General features: G+C 40.1%; 2 protein-coding genes across 2 annotated transcripts in view; one reads left to right on the forward strand and one right to left on the reverse strand.

Annotated features, from left to right (window-relative positions):
* Positions 1 to 1,323: 1,323 nt before the first annotated feature.
* Positions 1,324 to 17,543, reverse strand: LOC124256033 (probable hydrolase PNKD). Its single transcript, XM_046689958.1, has 10 exons — positions 17,398 to 17,543; positions 16,507 to 16,625; positions 13,831 to 13,943; positions 12,568 to 12,626; positions 12,330 to 12,422; positions 11,303 to 11,466; positions 9,373 to 9,459; positions 8,661 to 8,728; positions 8,298 to 8,345; positions 1,324 to 1,989 (listed from the first exon to the last, which is right to left on the reverse strand). The coding sequence occupies exons 1-10, from the start codon at positions 17,496 to 17,498 to the stop codon at positions 1,807 to 1,809; spliced, it is 1,035 nt and encodes a 344-aa protein (XP_046545914.1). The 5' UTR covers positions 17,499 to 17,543; the 3' UTR covers positions 1,324 to 1,806.
* Positions 17,544 to 17,560: 17 nt separating this feature from the next.
* LOC124256034 (hydroxyacylglutathione hydrolase, mitochondrial-like) overlaps positions 17,561 to 21,102 on the forward strand; it is a 44,201-nt gene continuing 40,659 nt past the window's right edge. Inside the window, exon 1 of the mRNA XM_046689962.1 lies at positions 17,561 to 17,630. The gene's annotated coding sequence lies outside the window, so the exon portion shown is untranslated. The remainder of the gene's footprint in view (positions 17,631 to 21,102) is intronic.

Below are 21,102 nucleotides of genomic sequence, written 5' to 3' on the forward strand. Positions count from 1 at the left end.
GAGGTTTGTGAAGACAAAATGATAAAAAATGTAAAAGGGTATTAATCTGTTAGACTTGAAACAAAAAATCCCCACTATTCAACATGGAAATTCCATATGTTATGTGTTTCAAACATGATAAAATAGATGTCATGTTAGACTGTGAGTATTGAAGCATACATAGTGAATATACAGAATATATATCTCACCATACATTAACATATTAACAGGAATATCAACACATTTGCAAACAGACATGAAATATTATGAAGGTTTTACAAAAGACCAAAACATATATCTTAGAAATGTTCATCATATTTGGACAAGTGTTTAACCATATAACAACTCGACACATGTCAGATGGGCAATGGGGTACAAATACCACAATCTTGACAGGGTCTGGACAATGGGTACAAATACCACAATGTTGACAAGGTACAAATAGGGTACAAATACTGTGATGCTGCATTGCTGGATGCAGCAGATAAGTGGATAACACCCTACTGCAGTGGATAATATGCTACTGCAGTGGATAATATCTTACTGCAGTGGATCGAGTCTTGTGTGTGAAAGGTTGACATGTTTTGAGGAGTTAAAATTAACTGCAGTAGGGTATTATCCAAATAATTGATTATATGGCTGTACCTGTGACAATGACTGACTGATACTGTCGGTCAATATCTAGTTAACATGTGAGAAGTTATTATTTCGACAAAACATGAAAAAAACCAACTTCAATATATTGCGGAATTAGGTGCAAAGTATTTTAAAGATTCTTTCAAAATTGACAAAACAAATATCATACAAACATTTGGGGGAAATTAGGTGCAAGGTTTCTTAAAGATTCTGCCAAAATCAATGGTTGGCATCTCTGCTTCCTATCTGAATTAAAAAACTGTGTTATTAAAAACTGGAGCTAAAAATATACTCAAAAATGAACATTTTGGCATAGTTCACATCACTGGGTCGAAAGGTCACTACGGAAATATTCCATACTGCATACTTCATACAAAATTTCATCATGATTCATGCAAATATGGAAACAGTGTTTGAACAAAAATTACATTTTGAATATAGGTACCATGGGAGGTGTTTTTTGTGTGTAGCTAACCCTGAACTCTTGCGGTATTCCAACTATATGAAAGTGGCTTTGAAATATTTCAGTCTGGTCCAGATAATCCAGTGACTTAGATTGTAGGGAACAATCCATGTCTTCAAGTCTGACCATCCAATCAGTCACCCCTTATGACCAGCATAGGTTGTTAGGGGCCAGTTCTAACCTGCTATGACATGTATATAGTAATCAGTTTCCAGACACTACTGCTGTAATCTTATTTTAAAATATTTGGGCTTTAATTGTTGAGAATGTTAAAGTATGGACAGACAGGTAGACAGAAAAACAGTACACAACTACATAGCCTTTGACACAGGCAAGCTCAAACTTGATCTTTTTCCAGATCAATGATACTTTGAGGCAGCAAAAAAAAACCCAGTGCCATTTTATCAATATCTAACAAAAATAAAGCTGCTAACATAAGGATAATCAAATTCATTGTCACTTTTGGTATAAAATAAATGAGAGATATTACATTTCCAACATAACACTAGAATCATGTTCTTGGACGTATTTCATTCTCCACATGTTGCTATGCTATTGCTGTGAGATGACCCCTGGGGCCAGCTCCATGTTGCACAAAACTGTCTCTGGGCTAAAAAGAGTTGATGTGTGTTAATGTAAAAAACATGTGAGGCAACAACTTAGACAACCTTGTACAACAGGGTGTTTGGTCCAGAGGAGTAAACCAGTATCAGCTGTAACATCGAGGATCACAGTTTGTACTTGAACTTGTCCTTCCTCTCACGGATTTCCCCCAGAGCCTGGGCCCTGACTTGGTTTGTTGGGGTTGAAAAGTTCTCCTTGTTTAAAATGCCCATTTGGGCCAGCACAGACTGTTCACCGGTTCTCAGGAATGGGTTATACTTCTTTTCATCTCCAACAGTAGAAGGACACTGAAAGACATGCAATACATTTACATGTCTTCAGATAAGGATCTCTTGAACAAACATGGGGGTCATCATTGTTGAAGAGGTTTCAGAGGAGATGTTTAGATGTAAGACAAACAGGCTAGTGGGCTGAAGTCTCACAACAAGCTCTTCAGACTGTGACAGTGTTTGTAGATAACCAAGATAAATAGCTTCAAAAACTTCATGAACAGTGTTGTGGCCTGTGATATATATATATTTATAGAACTTAAAATCAATACTAACGTGTAGGTAATATTGTAATTTGTTCACAGGCATAAAATGATGATTATAAGGACCACAGTACCTGGTCAGCAAGATTTTACTGTATGCAAATTGATGTTTCGTGGCTGAAGTGATATGATATTTGTTTATTGTGTATTAATGCTCAGTTACATAAATTGTCTAATTGTCTGGGCATTGGATAATGTTCTCTATCTTGTTTAGTCTCATGTTGTTTTCCTGTTGTCTTGAAGTAACATGGGGTGGTGGGGTAGTCTAGTGGTTAAAGCGTTCGTTCATCACGCCGGAGACTCAGGTTCGATTCCCCACATGGGTACAATGTGTGAAGCCCATTTCTAGTGTCCCCCACCATGATATTGCAGGAATATTGCTAAAAGCGGCGTAAAACCATACTCACTCACTCACTTGAAGTAACATAAACATTTGACATCAGGATATCATGGAAAATGTAATTTTCTGACTAAAATTGATATTTTATACTTATCCTGACTCATGCTAATTACGCTTGTCTCCTTCCTCTTGCGAATGATAGTGGAACACTTGAAATCCCTTCAAGTTCCCTTTTAAAAAACTTTTCCTGACATTTTCGTGTGGATTTTAGATATACTAATTTTCCATTAGTTATCTATTGCAACTCCATTTCTTGATGCACGCATCAAGTGGAGATGCGACCCTTCTTCATGTACGAGTATGTCCTATACAAGTACAGGGTCTATCACTCATGCTTGTCTGTCCTAGACGTGTGCATGGACTTTAACCATTTCCTCTCCAGAGCGTTGGTTTTCACAAGTCACGTGATAAAAAGGGTGAGATTTTCTCAGCGCCTTTGTGGAACCATTAGTTGTTGTGCTACAACAAGTGGCCCAAACTGGTGAATGCCTGAGACGTCTTCGGTGGCAATGTCTCTGAGGTAGTGGTTGGCAAACACCGTGTTCGATCTCCAAAAGCAGCCCTCCATTATAGTTGTAATCGAGCAGTTTCCATGCAGAGCAAGTTTTGACGCCAGGGCTCTGACTTCATGTGGATTGGAGGCTCGTGGAGGCTCAAGTCCTGCTGCTTTATAGGCCCTTAGTATAACGGCTCTCATCCAGATTGATATCGTTGTAAGAGAGACTTCCGTGGGCGTCTCAGTGGATAAGGGGATGAATAGGCGCTTGAATTTTCGTCTCCTTATTTTTGTCCTTTGTAGGTAGACTTTTAGTGCTCTGACAGGGCATAAGGATAGATCCTGTGTATCCTGTGGCCCAAGGACTGTAGAGAGTGCTGGGATGTGGAACTGTCTGTCAGGCTGGCCGGGCAGTTGGTTCTTGGCAATGAAATACCATCTCAGTCCTAGATGTACGACGTCACGATGTGATGATTCAAATCGTGTTCGTTCGAAGTCCAGAGCATGTATTTCTGACATCCGTGCTGCTGTTGCTAGGGCGATCAGAAACAGCATTTTCTGAGTCAGTAGTTCAAAGGATGTCCGTTCTAGAGGCTCGTAGGCATCACTGGTGAGATGTTGTAGAACTATGTTGAGATCCCAGGCAGGAGCCTTGAATTTCTTTTGTTGGTCTTCCAACTTGAACGAGCATATTAGTGCCAGTATCTCTGGTACTTTGGTCAGCTTGACACCCGTCTTCATGGTGATAACTGTGCTGAGAGTAGCCAAGTACGTTGAGAGTGTTGAACCTTTTAAGTGTCTCGTCTGTCGCAGATGACACAGGTATTCAGCCACTTGAGGATGGGTTGCTTTTACTGCTGTAAAGCCTTTCCTCTTTGCATACTATTCAAATCTCTGCCACTGCCAGTTGCGATGAGTTGATTGTAGAGCTAGTGTTACTGCTTTCGCTGCTCTGGCGGAGTACCCTCTAGTCTTCAGGCAAGCTTTGATCACACGCAGCGTGTAGCTGGAATAATGCGGTTCCCGTGAGCTTGCTTGGTGTGGGGATGGACTGAGCAGGTTGACCACTCTGGTAGTTTCAGGGTTGGACTTCCGAGTTCATGTATGAGGATGGGAAACCATACCCTCGCTGGCCAATAGGGCACGACCAAAATCAGTTGTAGCGTTGTCGTCTGCTTGATTTTCTGTATTACTTGTGGTAGTAGTGCAGGAGGTGGAAACGCATAAGCATTTAGTCCTTCACATGAGATGCTTAAAGCGCTGTGGCCCATGCCTGAGGATCGAATCGGAGAGGCGAATGTTGGTAGTTGCTTGTTGCAAACAGGTCTACCAGTGGAGATCCTATTGTCTGTATGATGAACCGGAAAGCTTCTGGGTGTAACATCCATTCCGTTGGAGATGGTTGTAGTGGATGAGATAGGGCGTCTGCTATGACATTCTTTGCTCCTGGAATGTGGCCTACCTTCATGTAGATGTTCAGGTCGTCGACGATGATGAACAGGAGAAAGCTGAGTTGTAGCAGACTTATTGATCTTGTTGATCCTTGTTGATGTAGAATGCCACTGTGGAGTTGTCCGTGTGGACCATGAGTCTTGCGTTCTTTAGTACGCTGGACCAGTGTTGTAAAGCGTTGATCACTGCTTCCATCTCCAACAAGTTGATGTGCAGACTCTGATCCTGACTCGACCACTTCCCTGCTGCCACTTCGTTGTCGAGGTGGGCACCCCATCCTTGTAGCGATGCATCTACGTAGAGATGAGTGTTGCAAACCGGCTCTGACAAAAAGGATCCTCCACAAACATTCGACTTCCGAGTCCACCATACGAGGTATGGTTTCAAACTGTCTGCTACTATCAGTGGATCCAGACTGTTGAGACGGGCATTCACAAATATTTGTAGTGGGCGCAGCTGTAGTCTCCCTCTGCGAGTCATGTCTTGAGCTGAGGTGAGTAGACCAAGCATGCTTTGCCAAGCACGTAGTGTCAACGGAGAGAGCATTGCTTGAGATATCATATGTTGTATCTTGACCCAACGATCCTCTGGGACGACTGTGTGATTCTGTGGTGTGATGAGCCATATTCCCAGCAATTGAAGATCCTGTTTTGGTTCCAACTCCGATAAGGAGATTATACTACCCATCTACTACAATCATGTCCTACATTGTAGGTACGTGGATCTAGGAGCCCTTGCCATGTCCGACATGGAAGCGGAGAGATGATCCATTCTGGAATCATGGCTTGAAGCTTGTCTCATCAATCTTCCGGTAATATGTAAAGAAGATGTTGTCACCAGAATCCGAACATTATGCAGCGATGATGCATTATACGTCGTCTCTATGTCGGCAAAAATCTATGATGTACTGGGACTGCCATCCTTGTGAAGTCTGTTTATAGTCGATCGGCTGCGAGTAGAAACCGTCTCACGCTTGTCGCTGCAAGTCCCCAGATAACCAATATTAAATCTGCTGACAGGAGAAGTCCTCTATGACCCGTGAAGATAGTCGAACCACGCTGTACCCTGCTAACTGGACTGTAAATGGAGCCTTTCCCACGTTGAAAGAGTTGTTTACAACTGTAGACGACTTCCTGGCATGTGACTGTGATGTCACCAGTGTTGCAGGAAAATGATCCTTGTAGAATCTTGTGCAGTCGTTGATTTCTTCGTCAACACTCGGCTTGTGACGGAGTTACATGAGTGAACATGTGTCTTGATGACTGAGTGGAAGCGCGCGAAAACTTCGCCGCGTAGTATCAATGTAAGCAGAAATCTTTACTGCAGTCGTCATCTTATACAGACGTTCTGTAAAGTTGACCGTAACCGATGTCTCGCTGAGGAACTGCGACAATGCTGTTTACTGTCCCTTTGATATCTTGTAAGCCCATGTGATGAAATTTCATCTTCAGTGTTTCATCGAATGTTATCTGACATAGTTACTTCAGGTGTGTGTCTCTTCCTTCAGCCACTCCTTGATCCGACATAGCCAACATCTAGTCTACTACGGGATTCACTGATGATCTTGTAATCTCAACCCCTGATGTATCATGAAGGGCTCCGTATGATGAAGGGGAAATCTGCTATCATTGAACGGCGAGACATGTTGACTTTGATTATAATCCTCCCCGTGAGTGCCTGCACGCAGGTTGATGAAGGTCCGAGTTGGAAGATCCGTATCTGCGCAGTCTGTAGAATCCTGGAGAACGACTGGATCTACTTCTGTGTTAGAATCCTTCCAGCTGAGACGCTGAAACTGCATGGAGGCTCCATCGTGGACTGCTAACACTAAGCTTGGCATTCGTTGAATCCTCCAGGCTTTAAACTGCTGATACTTCTGACGGTAAAGAACTTCGCAAACGTAACCGTTTGTGCAGGCCTTCATCCGAGATAGCTTATAGAGCTAATATTCCTTCGCGCAGGTCGACTGTCATCGGAGGGTCTGCTATGCTGAGCTGGCGTTAGTAGAGTTCTCCACACTTCTAACTTCAGACAGTGAAGTTAGACATTTCCCTATCTGAAGATCCATTATGACGTGAGTCTCTGTATGTAAATCTGTATGTAGAGCTGCGTGCAGGTGAACGGTCCTGGTGTGACTGCGTATTACTCCTGGAGTCTTGAGATATCTTTCTAAGCCTTCACGAAGGCTGATTGACGTAATCTCCCCTCTCTCTATGGGATGATCTGTATGAAGAGCTTCGCGACCGCGTAGGCGTGCGATCCCGATGCGATCTTGAATCCTTCCTGGAGGTTTGAGATATTTCTCTAGGCCTTCGCGAAGGTGAATTCTTAGACGTAGCTTCCCCTCAGTAGGAGTGTCTTCGCGATCGCGCAGGCTCTTGATGGGCGTCAGAGTCCGATGGAGATGACGACTCATATCTGCGACATCTGTAGGGTTCCGGAGAACGCCTCGATTCCTTCCTGCGTGGAGACTTCTTAGCAGCACTCCCTGGGGCGTCTACTTCAGATGGGGAAGATCGTCGTGTCCGTGAGCCTTCGCGCAGGCTTCCCTCTTCATCCAGATGTGGTGGGGAGACTGTAGAACCTTCACGCAGGCTAGTAGACGTTGTAGCGGTCTTCATAGCAGCCTTCTCCTGAGCGAAGCAACGTTCCATCATCGACATCATCTGGTCTGTAAACTGTTGCATGAACAGTCCCAGGTTGAAGTTCTGCGTTGTCTGAAGAGACTGCTGCAGGGATGATGCATCTGATACTGAAGAGACGTCATCTAAGGCTCGCTGCACTCGTGAAGAGTTGACGCTTCTGCTATCTCTGGTACCTGATGTCTGCGTTGATAGCAGGTCTTGTCAATATCTGCGCTGATACCAATGCCGATGTAGCTGTAGAAGCAGGCTTCGTCTTCTTACTGTCGATGGTGACTTCAGGTATGAGGATGGGTAGATCATCATAAACATCTGCTTCTTCCGGAGGAACAATCTCGGCTGAGAAAGACCTCGTCTTCTGTGTAGAGCTCATCTAGACTTTCGCTGAAGTCTTCATGGTAGTAGCCTTCTTCTTCTGCGAAGATGAAGATTTGGCCTTCTTCATCTGCGATGGCCTCTGGCATTCACCCCTGGTACATCGACCTGCTCTTGAGAAACGTTCAGCAATTCACTAGAATTATGAACATCTGCAGCAGTGGTTAACACACGGTTAAAAGGATATGTGCCGTATAGGGACCCGGGTGCTCTCACAACCGTCCTCAAGGGTGAAGAAGGAGAGAGTGACAAATATGGCCCATCATGTGACCATTTGGGCGCCAAAGGGAGGAAAGGGACGCTACTCTTGGGTGAGTGATTTTACTTCCGCTTTTTTAAAAGGGAACTTCAAGGGATTTCAAGTGTTCCACTGTCATTCGCATGAGGAAGGAGACAAGCATAATTAGCATGAGTCAGGATAAGGAACAATTATCAATATATGTTCAAACTTGCACTCTGATAAAGTACTGTAATACATAACTTTGTGATTTTAGTTTATTCTGTCAAACTGTAGTACACACATTAATGTTGAGAGAGGACACGTGGCCTCTATCAAGGAAACAACAGTTCACATCACAGTTGGCAAGGGGTGGAGACAGCACCTGTCAAATCTTACCCAACAATAAGTCACAAACAATTTTTCTACCACAAACATGTGACCTACAAAGGTTTCAGATACTTCCAATAAATTTACATACCGTAGGTGATTTCTGCTCTCGCTTTGCTTTAGCCCACTTCAGCTTCTCCTGTATAATGCATAAAATGTCACATGGTTACAACTAATTCTAAGAAATTTCATTGCATAAAATCTTTGAAAGGCATTAAGAAGTGATAAACATGAGGGACAGGATTAATGGATGTTAACGTGTTTATTATGAGGACCACAATATTCCAGGGTATTTACCTGATGATGATGGGAGCATATACATTGAAACATTGTGCTCCTCCTAATAAAAAGTTGACATCCATAAATTATTTCCCCTTGAATTTTATAGATAGAGTCTATCATTTTGGTACATTAACTTTTTGTTAACTTTCTTATGAACAACGTGTGGTATTACCTCTGCATCTGAGTTTTCACTATCAAGATGGCAGGCAAACTCCAGGTTATCAGTTGCATACTCATGTCCTGAAACAAACAGTGGAGTAGGGCTATTTCTCTGTCTCTAAAATTGGGAGACAACCTTGCATACTAGATTTGTACACTATCTCAACCAAGTGTAATGAACCTACTCTCAATGCTCTTCAACATTCAAATTTGTGATAGGTGTGCATGAAGATTCTCTGAGTTGTCTCAACGACACAACAGAAGGCTACCATAGAACTAACATAGTAACAAGAGCAGATTATAATACAATAGACAAAACAGGATTGGGACAGTCTAGCTTTCATGAGACAACCGACTACGTGCACATGATGTGTCCTAATTTATGCAGGTTTTACCATCAAGAGTTTCACAAATAAACATATCACCTGCATCTACTATTATCCTTTGATAAGTCAATCCAACATCTATAAATGAGGGAGTTTAGTTCCACACCGCACTCAGCAATATTCCAGCTAAATGGTGGCGGTCTGTAAATAATCAAGTCTGGACCATACAATCCAGTGATCAACAGCATGAGCATCGATCTACGCAACTGGGATTGCAACATGTATGAGTTAGTACTGGCTCATCCAAATGACTGTAAGAAATTTATTTATTTATTTCTTCTTCATAAATGTATATGTAATATAGAATGTTCCTACTGTATATAATCCAGAATATCTTACCTGGCCAGATGAGTGTGGAGTCATGCAGCTCACACATCTTGTCGAGGGACGTGAGCATGGTGGATGGCGTACCCTCAAACATTCGACCTGAAGATAACTCCTCGTATTACAGTGCACAGCAAAACAAACATAGTAATAAAACTTACGAAATCAAACACTTACTAAGCTACATTATTTTTATATACAGCTAAAAATATTAAATATTTCTGAGCAAATACATAGCATTACTGTTACCTTGATTAGAACAGTAAAATGCCAACATTGATGAGACATGATATTGTCATTCCAACTCTCCGAACCCACCTGCACATCCAGTGGTCAATGTGCAGTAAGCTGCCTAGCAAATTATATATATACTGAACCACAAACAAAAAAACGATAGTGGTTTCTTAAAGCACAGTTTAATTCACTCTAATTAACAATCAAAACTGAGAATTGAGTTCAAACTTGACAATTATGGTTAACACATTTTCAGGATTCACATTTAGGGTTCACACAAACAAAATCACCAAAAATGGTACCATTAAGATACTCAAAAATCAGTATTGTGTGTGGCCTCTATGGGCATCAATAAAAAGCATTGCATCGTTTGTACATGGAATGAATTAGCTGGTTGCTGAAGGCCATAGGCACTTGGGTCCATTCTCTGTGAAATGCCGGATTGAGTTCACCAGCAGTTGTCGGCCTTGGGTGGAGGTCATGCAGTCTTCTTTGAATCTCGTCCCAAAGGTGTTCTATTGGACACAAATCCGGACTGAGTGCAGGCCATTGTAGGGTTTGGATGCCACGTTGTCTTAGGAAGTCCAATGTTACTGAGGCTGTGTGGACACGAGCATTGTCTTGCTGGCAGATGTGATTTCTGTAACATCCAGAATGTGGTACAATGTGGGGTCTTATGACTTGGTCAATATAGCGAGCAGCTGTCATGTCATTTCCTCGTCCTGGATGGAGATTCCGGAACACCACGGTGCCAACTATCTGGTTCAGACCGATTTCACCCCACACCATGATGCTTGGACCACCCTACAATTCTCTTTCAACAATAAACTCATTTGAAAACAGTTCCCCACGCCTTCACCATACTCTCACTCTGCCATCAACTGTCAAAACACAGTATCGGTTTTCATGAGAAAAAGCACAGTTCTCCATTGTTGATAATGCCAATTTCGATGCTGAGTTGCCCAATGCAGTCGGTTTGGGCCGTGATGAGCGGTGAGGACAGGACTATGATATGGTCTGTGACAGTACAGGTTTCTTCCCGCTCAAACATCAACGCACTGTATAGGCACTGATGGGTCTGTTGTGAGTCCCAGTGGTCTGGCGTGCTGCTTCCGTCACTCTGGGGAAGCAATCCTGCAGATGGTGGCGCACAATCTGTCTTGACGTTGTCATGTTACTGAAGTTCGCCCACTGTGTGGACAGTCTTGGATGCTGTTAGTGACCTGATACCACTCCTGCAGTTGGTAGATTGTCCTAACATGAACATTAAAGTGATCGGCCACCCTCCTTGCAGTCTGGCCAACTTGCAATCGTCCCAAGGCTTGGTTCCTCTGATCTCTCGTAAGTCATGCCATGGTGATTGTGTCAAAACAAAAATTATTTCAGGCGAGTTTGGGACTCGCTTTCATTGGTAGGGTTGTCACGATATGCATGTGCATTTTCACGAATGTCATACAGAACCTTTTACCACCTTTTTAGGTGCATTTGGTCCATATGCTTTATCATCAGAAAACACACTGATGTTGATAATAACTGTCAATTTGGAATAAAAAACATGTTAACAAATGATACAATCATAATATAAACACCATTTTGTAAGAACAAAATCTTGCATTTGGTTTTGAAAGGCGACATTTTGTTTGTGGTTCAGTATATTTCAGGGATTTCCATAACAAGGATCCAGACAGACAGACAACAATGCTCCACCTACCACATCCACCGAGGAAGACATGATCCCCAGAAAACAGGCAGTCAGGAGCTTCAAAGCCAAGACCTTCTAGAAGATAGACCACATGGCCTACTGTGTGACCAGGCGTCAACATGACTGTGAACTTCAGACCGCCAAATGTCAGCTTCTCCCCATCCACAACACCACTGCAGAAATGTCAAGTCAGCAATGCATTCCTTTTGTTTTAAACTATTTCTTTAAGAAAATTTCCTATTTAGATAACTGTGACAAGAACATAACATATACACATAGAATAAAAATATTGCAACACCCCATACTTTTAATAGTAAGAACATGTTACCATTAACAAAAGCAAAGGAACTTATCTTTGAGATCTGGACTCCTGATGGCCCAAGGTAGTTACCACAGGCTCTTGACACAAGAAATCACCAACAACACTAGTCATCTATAAGGACTGGTCTTGTGTTCAGAGGATGGTTATTGAAATGTGGTACAACAACCCTGTCTAGGATGTGAGTGTTGTACTATTGTCCTTTCAGATTTTGTCTATCACAAGTTCAAGTATACAGTCATGTGAGAGGCAACCCCACACCATCAATGAACACCTTGCCCTGAACAGTACTTGCTCAACGACGTTCCATTGTGCAAATGCAGTGTTTCTGTGGGGCCAAACATGACCTTGGCCATCAGTCATAAACGTTTGTGGACTCTTCCCCATGACGTCAAATTCTATTGACGTCAAGCTTCATACTACAGTGGTTGTGCTGCTGGGGATTTTAGGGAAAGGCTAGTGCCATGGTGATGTTGTGAAAAGGCTACTGGCTTGGAGATGGGCAAAGGCTACAGCCTGTAAGGCAACGGTGATGTCAAGTGAAATCTACTGCCTTGCTTTTTCTCAAAGACTACTGCCTTGGTGATGATGGTTAAGGCTGCTAGCTTGGGGATTTGGGACAAGGTTACTTACTTGCTGATGATGGACAAAAACTACTAACTTGGTGGTTGTGGACAGTGGTTACTAACTTGGTTGTGTTGGACAAAGGCTACTAACTTGGTAATGCTGGGCACATGGTCACCTGTTCCTCCGAAGATCCGGACATTTGGGTAGGCAGACTTCATGGCTTCGTTCCCACCACTATGATCCCTAGACACAGAGAGCAGACTTCATTTTTGAATGCCTTCATACACTATCCTTTAACTTATCTCAGGATAAATTTCTAATAACAGACAGACGTGAAAAGAAAAGGCTAATCAGTGAAGGAATGTCTGCTAAAGTGTGCTGTATTTACCAGTGTTTATGGGTGATGAGTATTGCCTCAGGGGTGATGTTCATATCAGTCAGAACTTTCTGAAACAAAGAAGGGAAAGTGTCAACCAGTGTTGTGGGCTAGCAACTGTAAAGTGCAACTTCATCTATCCAACATTTGTCATATAGTCCCCGACAAATTGGATATCTGGTTATACTGAGTCCTCCACAGTTTTTTTACAACACATATCTATACAGGAATTTTACAACACATATCTATACAGGAATGTTGATAACAGAATGAGGATGGGCATGGGCATGATATCAATATCAGTGATATCATGTGACTTCAATAATGGGCTTGAACATCCATGACATAATGTCAAGGATGGGCATGCACAATACACAATACACAAAAGGATGGGCATGTTCTACAATACACAATGTTCTACAATACAAGGATGGGCATGTTCTACAATACACAATGGCAAGGATGGGCATGTTCTACAATACACAATGTCAAGGATGGGCATGTTCTACAATACACAATGGCAAGGATGGGCATGTTCTATAATACACTATGTCAAGGATGGACTTGATATAAGACACAATGTCAAAGATGGGCATGTTCTACAATACACAATGTCAAGGATGGGCATGTTCTACAATACACAATGTCAAGGATGGGCATGTTCTATAATACACAATGGCAAGGATGGGCATGTTCTACAATACACAATGTCAAGGATGGACTTAATATAAGACACAATGTCAAGGATGGGCATATTCTATAATACACAATGTCAAGGATGGACTTAATATAAGACACAATGTCAAGGATGGGCATGTTCTACAATACACAATGTCAAGGATGGGCATGTTCTATAATACACAATGTCAAGGATGGGCATGTTCTACAATACACAATGGCAAGGATGGGCATGTTCTACAATACACAATGGCAAGGATGGACTTAATATAAGACACAATGTCAAGGATGGGCATATTCTATAATACACAATGTCAAGGATGGACTTAATATAAGACACAATGTCAAGGATGGGCATGTTCTACAATACACAACGGCAAGGATGGGCATGTTCTATAATACACACTGTCAAGGATGGGCATGTTCTACAATACACAATGTCAAAGGATGGGCATGTTCTACAATACACAACGGCAAGGATGGGCATGTTCTATAATACACTTTGTCAAGGATGGGTTTGATATAAGACACAATGTCGGCAAGGATTGACATGAAATCCATGACTCAATGTCATGGATATGACCTTGACCTGTTTACCTGCACTGGTTCTGGGTCCCCAGGGTCCACCACCACAGACATGTTGGAAGCCTTGTCTGTGATCAGATAGGCATAATTATCTAACAGCATGGGAATAGGAAGGATGGACAGATCTGGAAACAAGAAAATCTGATGTAAAGAATAAAAAAAGAATTGTCTGGAAAAGCAGTGTATGAAATAGGGCCAATTCTGACGGACGGTCGAAATTTACAGCTAGCCAGTGTCTGGTCAAAAGTTTCAATAACATGTTCCATACATCTGAGTAGAATATTGAGTTATTTTCTTTGGATTGTCTGGTCTGGTTAAATCCATTTTGGGCTGGTAACATTTTGAAGTTACCAGCCATGATATCTGGCTGGGTTTTTGGCTTATTTCATACACTGGGAAAAGTGGAAAAATTGCACAGTGAATGCATAACAGAGTTAATGTCAGCACTGATATACAAATATTTTCCGAATAAAAACTGATGACTAACAAATAAAACTAAAACAAGTAACTACATATTAACAAGGCTTATTAACATTCTGAATCTGCCTCAGAATATTCTAATGTTTTTTAATTATGCTTTCTTCAATCCTAACTTGTCTAGTTTGTTGACAATACCACACTTATACACCATATATAATAAAAATAAAGATAAAGAATTTCATCAAATTTGTGTTATGCATTTAGATTTGCCATTTATTCATTCGTTGAGGGTCATTTTATCCACATGGGAAGTTAAACTGAGGTTTTGTTAAGTTCCATTGCTAAAGTTAATGGTAACATACTGAGTCTTTGAAAAATATTGCATGTTGCAATACATTTTTCCAGGTGTATATGTTGAGTCTCACTACAAACTAAATATGTACAGTGTTTCATTATATCTTGACAAGAAATACTTGAGTAATTGCTATAAATATGACATTCAAAATGACTGGTCGCCTCATAGATCTCTACCTTCTTTCTATAGAAACTATAATAAGAGGGTTCCAAATGAAAATATAGATAAAACAATTATTTTCCTTATGCATTGTATAACTTTTGAGGGTAAACAATCAGATTTGAAAGTTTTTCAAAAATACACAATATTGTGTGCATTTTATTTCATGTGTGAAAATATCAAAATGACAATCAATACTCCACCCTGTGTAAAATACATTTGCCTCAAATATGGAAAGCTGCAGTGATTCATACAAATACAGCTGGCATTGTACCTTCAGATCATGGGAGACCATGCCTTGATTTATCTTATCTTGACTTGAAAATATCCCTTTGTCCAATGATCAGAGTTCATTCTTAAAATACTGATTATCAACTTTTAACACCACTCAATATGTCACTGTCTCCACACAAAGAAGCTTAGATACTGTGCACCTTCATATTTGTACTAGTTAAAGTCACTGACCTAGTCTACAATTGATGGATTACACCTGTACCTTTCTGTAGTACTTTATTGACATGCTAATACATTTTCAACCTGGCATTACACAGATACACAAACAGCACCACAAACAACCCAGTGCACTGACACATCAAAGACATGATGACATCACAAACAAAATGTTTCTGTCACCTATGACTACATTTTACGTCTCCTTCTGCTGTCACTACAGTCCGTTTGAGTCAGAAACGGACCGATGGTTAAGGAATCCCTTAACAAAATCACGACAAATCACGTGGCAAAACTGTGTCAACAAGGTAGCTAACGTCACTGAACAAGGTTACTGGTCTCGGGATGGCTTACAACAGGCAACTGTAGCACCACTTGTCATCCCTTTAAGTCGTGACTATGACACTACAACAGACGAGGAACCAACAGGTCTCCCGGAATAGATTTTGAGATGTCCCCCGCCATGACCAGGCTGTTCCATTTCTGTGGTTTCACCCCGCCGCGACAGATAACAACTTTTGCGTTTTCAATGATGATAGTTTCTTAAACAACTATTTTGGTGGAGTCTGGAAAATTTTCAAATATAAGAAAGCTGTTGGGTATTAGTAAATGATAAACATGTGTACTATTTATATTTATGTGGCAATTTTGTACAATGATAAAATTTGCAATTCATTGGTCCGTTTCTGATTCAAACGGACTGTAATATCATATGCATGATGACGACATAGATACTACCATTATGCATTACCAGTGACTTTGCCTAGTTTTTATTAAACCTGAAGAGCTGTTGAGCAGCAAAAGAGCTTGTGTACATAAAGGGATTTTGACAATGTTATGTTACCTAACAACAGATAAATTGATAAATAATACTGTTAAACAAAATATACAATCACATGAACAGTATGAAAAAAACACACAATATGAAGACAAAGTCACAAATGCCTCCATTAACAAGTGTATATAATGTGCATTCTGACTCGCCAATATATACTACAATAAAAAACTGAGTATTAAATTACCTCCATTATCATGTAGCACATATCACCTTACTTCATGAGGCTCGGTTATAGTCTTATTTCATGACATTAATATTTTTAGCATCAATACATAAGGAATTTTAATACAAATGGAATTTATACTATAAAAAGACTAATGACTGAAATTAATAATTTGAATTTTAAGTATCTATAAATAGAATTTGGAATTGTCATATGTAAATTTTGGTTTCAGTGATCACTGAAACCAAAAAAACAGCAAATAAATATATACTCTGTGCCTCTCACACAGCCGTCCTTGTTTACCATTGAACAGGGTAGGTTCTGTGTTGGAATGGTCTGCTCCCTCCAACTTCTCTCTGGCCTTCTTTATCTCTTTCTGATGGTAATAGTATCCCACCCGTGTCCGTGTGTATAGAAAGTACCTGTAGCATACACAATGGCAGTGTATGAAATAAGGCCTGTCCAACCGCCTGAGACAGTCTAAATTTACAGCTAGCCAGGTCAATTGTCTGGTAAACATACATATGAGTAATTGTCTGTCTCGTAACATTTTGAAGTTACCAGCCCTGATGTCTGGCAGGGTTTTTGGATTATTTCATACAATGACAATGAAGCCCCTGGGTAGAGAAAGATAAGGACAAACTTTTATGGATGAACAACTTCATTATTCAGGTGATTTGACGTTTCGATACAGATTCTTGCATTGTTGTCAAGCAGGTATCCGGGGTATATAAAGTACCTGCAATACACACGATTAGGGTATGTGTTCCTTGCTAAGGATAGATGTTATGTTATTAAATGCAGTCCTGCTGTACAATGAACACCAACTTTATGTCTGTTTTCTCAACACACTACACACCCGCCAACAGTTATCATTATGTATATTTTGGAAAATCTACTTTCACTTTCATTTCAATCTGTTTATTGGTGGTCTTTAATCAGAATCTGTACTTCCTACATACATGTCATAAGAGCGAGAGCTACCGAATACGCTGGTTCAAAGACGTAAATGTAATTTCTTTTAATGTTCTAGGTCTCTGGCTGTTTAAACTGGAGTTTTGGTGTATAACTGAACATTATTCCAACAAACAAAATAAATATTGGACAATCTACATTTAGGGAGAATATGCAAGTCGTTTACAAAAGTTACATGAGCTCAGATAATCTAGTATGTGAGATGTGTATCTGTTTTACCCGATCCTGAAGAAACAACTTCCTGCTTTAGCCATTGCTGTCTTCCAACAACCGGAGAGGAGTTCGCAGAACGAGGTTAAAGCAGCGACAAGAAGAGACATAGAATCGTCGTACCAGTCAAGCAGGACGAAGCGGATGTGATTTAGAGTTACTTCCCTTCCTACACTAAGCAGACGACACTCAGTCTGAATAGCAAAATGGCAGCTGCCATCTACATAGGCTTATACATTAAGGTAGATCTATATTCTCGTGTTATGGCTAAGAGCACCCATTGTTATTTCAATTATCGGATGAACAATTGTGAATTTTAAACTAGTAATGTAAAACTATTAGATCTAGATCTATATAACATAATTTTATTCCAACACAAGCAATCATTGAAGAATTTACAGTGTATGTGTGACGTAAAAATATGTTCGGACGGCAGTGATAAAAACTATTATATCATATGAAACAAATTTTGGGTATGTTAGGCCAAAAGGTGATCTGAACACATAAGTGCCACATTCTCTGAGGATATATATTTAAATAGTGCTTCAAAATTTGATTCACCAATGAATTCGTTTTTGTATCATATATCATTCACACTGTACTTTCATTATGACATGTTTACTCTTCCATTGTATCCCGGAGCGGTTTTCACCGCTTAGTGTTTTGGAAAATAAATATGTTTAAATCAAATAGTGCCTTAAGTCATAACACATGTGTTATCTATACATACAACGTCAATAAAATATGTTCCAACAATATAACATTCCACAGTGGATTTTTAAAGTCATATTTTTTAAATTCATCTAGTTGATAATCGTACTTAAGGATTTAGTGAAGCCAGTTCATCATCAATAGTATTCTCTCGATCAGTTAAATAAACGTTTCTAAAGGGATATATTATATGAGTGTGATCCCACTGCACTCAGCTTAGATAAGACGTCAACAGACGTCGCTCAAGTTTCGCTTTTATTGCAGCACATCATCAGTAATGTCATCTACAAATTTTCTCTGGAATGGTACGTATATATTTACAGAACAAACGCTGAAGAGTCTGACCACGAAGTTGTCAACGAAGTTTAGTCCTAGGACTAGGCCGAGACAATTATATGCGCGTGTCTGTGGAGCCTCTAAATTCTATTTCGCCATTCGAAATATCGTAACTAGTTTCAGTATATACCAGACACCATAGAACACGTGCAAATTGCTACACGTTTCGAACTATTGACGTTTAAGATAACCCACAAACCATCCTTTTTTCAATACGCGTGAATGATTGAATGGAGACAGGTACGAAGGTAGCAATAAATGACGACAGTGATGACCGTATATATTTGACGCAAAGTAAGTTTAAGCAAGATGCTTTGCAAGAAGTCTGATTGAAAAGGCCATTTCGAATGCGAACTTTGTTGTGTCATGGGAAGATGACTGACGAAAATAATTCTTCTGATGAAGAACTGTTACGTGCTACCCAAGCACGTATATATAATCTCAAAATGTCTTCAAAAACAGTATTAGAACTTGTGAATCTGCTGCTGTTCGTCAAATTGTGGACGAGGAATTGAAATCGCTTGCGCGAAAAGGCATTGGGATTTAGAAGCCGGAAATGGGGGGAAATTTGTGGATGTCAACTTCTGTATTATGACGTGTCGGAGTGTATTCTTTACTTTATCTTTAGGAAGCAGAGATTTTATATATGCACAACAACAGTGATAAGATATAAAGGTGGCCACCTAACAAGGGAAGACAGAAGTTAATTGGTTCTGATTGGTAATAGCAAATTGAAGCCAGGAATAAAACCAGATGTTAATTAGTACTGATAGCCAATACGCACTGATTGGCAATGGACAAAAGGTGAGGACAATGGGGGTAATGAGCAGTGATTGTTGATAGACACGGAAACCAGCTGGATGGATAGAGACACAGTTAATGAAATCAACAACACCCAAGCGCCAGGAAGATTAGTTCCCTGGTCATAGTTCATTGGATATTTCCTGTTGTCCATAGCTTAATTTTTGTAGCTTCCATGGCGGCAGTTTGTGGACCAGATTCGGATAGTTTTCCACAAGTTAGTATAGTCTTGTTTCTTGCTGATGTGTTCGGAAATAGCAGATATCTGGTCGAGTTTGTTTACAGGACTGATGTGTGATGTTGAGGCGTCTGAGGGTTTCATCAATATATTGGTCGCCACAATTTAAGGGATTATGGCTCATACATACTTTGGGGGTGAGACCTGCGCTGTTGATGCATCCGCAGATGGGTGTTAATGGTCGGTGTCCCATTTGTGAGACACATTAATTAATGGTTCAGTGCACATAGGTGGTGATTCCACATTCCTACAATGAAAGTGGGATCAGCCCAGCCCAGTACCCACAGGAGGCATAGTTCATTTTTGAGTTGATTAATGAAATAGATTATCAAAGATTATATTTACACAGAAGAAATAGTTCATTGAATATTTTATTTATTCAGAAGAATATGTAATTATGATAACACATTTTTATTGACTATTATGAAGTTTGAAAGTCATTTTGGTTTAAACATATTTTATTATTATGTATGAAAATGAATTGGGATTGGTGAAGTATTACTGCTTATGTTAACACTGCTCCCATGCAACATAAAATCTAAAATGAAATGGAGGATGTGATGTCATCGATATTGACTATTGCATAAATATATTTTTAAGTACATATAAATATATACAGATTACATCAAATACAACTATTCTCTAAGTAGTCATAATTAGAGACTTACAGTTGTGTGTGTCTAACAAGCTATTGTAGGAATATAAATCAATCACAAGGAGTAAATTCTTTGTTTCCGTTCAAAAATTATCCAGGTTATAACGGGTAGTTGATATCCACAAGAGCAACATACACTGTTTATTAAATGTCTGTATATACGTATCGGTGTTTGGGTCGCTAGATCCGAGCCTGAGGCAGCAATGAACGATTTGACAAGAACAAGAGCCATAATTAAGATCAATATAAATCTTGTTTTTGTTTTTTTGTAATTAGGTTTTAAAATTCTTTGAGACTGCATGACTTTGGAATTTGGTAGGGCATTCCATAAATTTATTGTGTCGGGTAGAAAGGGTTTGGCATAAGGGGCATGTGTTTCGACTGTTATTTCAGTGTGTCTACTGAGTAGGTAAATCTACTTTTTGTACCAACAGAGGGTTTGGAATGGTACTGTTGAGACGGTTGATTCTTCGAAAGATGTCAACGATGCGCGAAGATAGACGGTAGAACATATAGGTTTTGCTATACATATGTATTAACTGTGCATATATTATACAATTGTAAACTATTCGGGAAGTCAATACCAGTTTTGGGGTTAGGACAAGCGCTATTTCCTAGGAGATATTGCTACAGTAAAATTGCATCACAACACATAGCCATTTACAATGACGTACGTCTCAATAATAAATAACACTGAACCATGTTTCGCTGAATGATGGTGTACCTAATTGTTGACTTTTAAAACGTCATCATTTCCTGAAAGGTTCCATGAATTACGTCTGGGCATGATGCATTCATTAGCTCCACATGTTTGTTTACCTCATGAACGATCGAGGTGGTAATTATAAGTGTTACACCGGAATATTAGTATTTTTATCATCACACTTAATTATTTATACTACATGTTTAAGTGTTTTTGGAAGATTTACTTATACATAAGTACGCTGTGTTATCTTTACATATATGCCCTACA

Source organism: Haliotis rubra, unplaced genomic scaffold, assembly GCF_003918875.1.
Source record: "Haliotis rubra isolate DU_JTF1 unplaced genomic scaffold, ASM391887v1 Scf615, whole genome shotgun sequence".
Lineage (NCBI taxonomy): Eukaryota > Metazoa > Mollusca > Gastropoda > Lepetellida > Haliotidae > Haliotis > Haliotis rubra.

Excerpts from the sequence above, each read along its gene's own strand:
- LOC124256033 (XM_046689958.1), bottom strand. The coding sequence starts at position 17,498 with ATGTCTCTTCTTGTCGCTGCTTTAACCTCGTTCTGCGAACTCCTCTCC. Across the intron at positions 13,944-16,506 it reads AGAACCTACCCTGTTCAATG|ATCTGTCCATCCTTCCTATT; the intron begins GTAAACAAGGAC and ends TCTTGTTTCCAG. Across the intron at positions 12,423-12,567 it reads CTCATCACCCATAAACACTG|GGATCATAGTGGTGGGAACG; the intron begins GTAAATACAGCA and ends CTCTGTGTCTAG.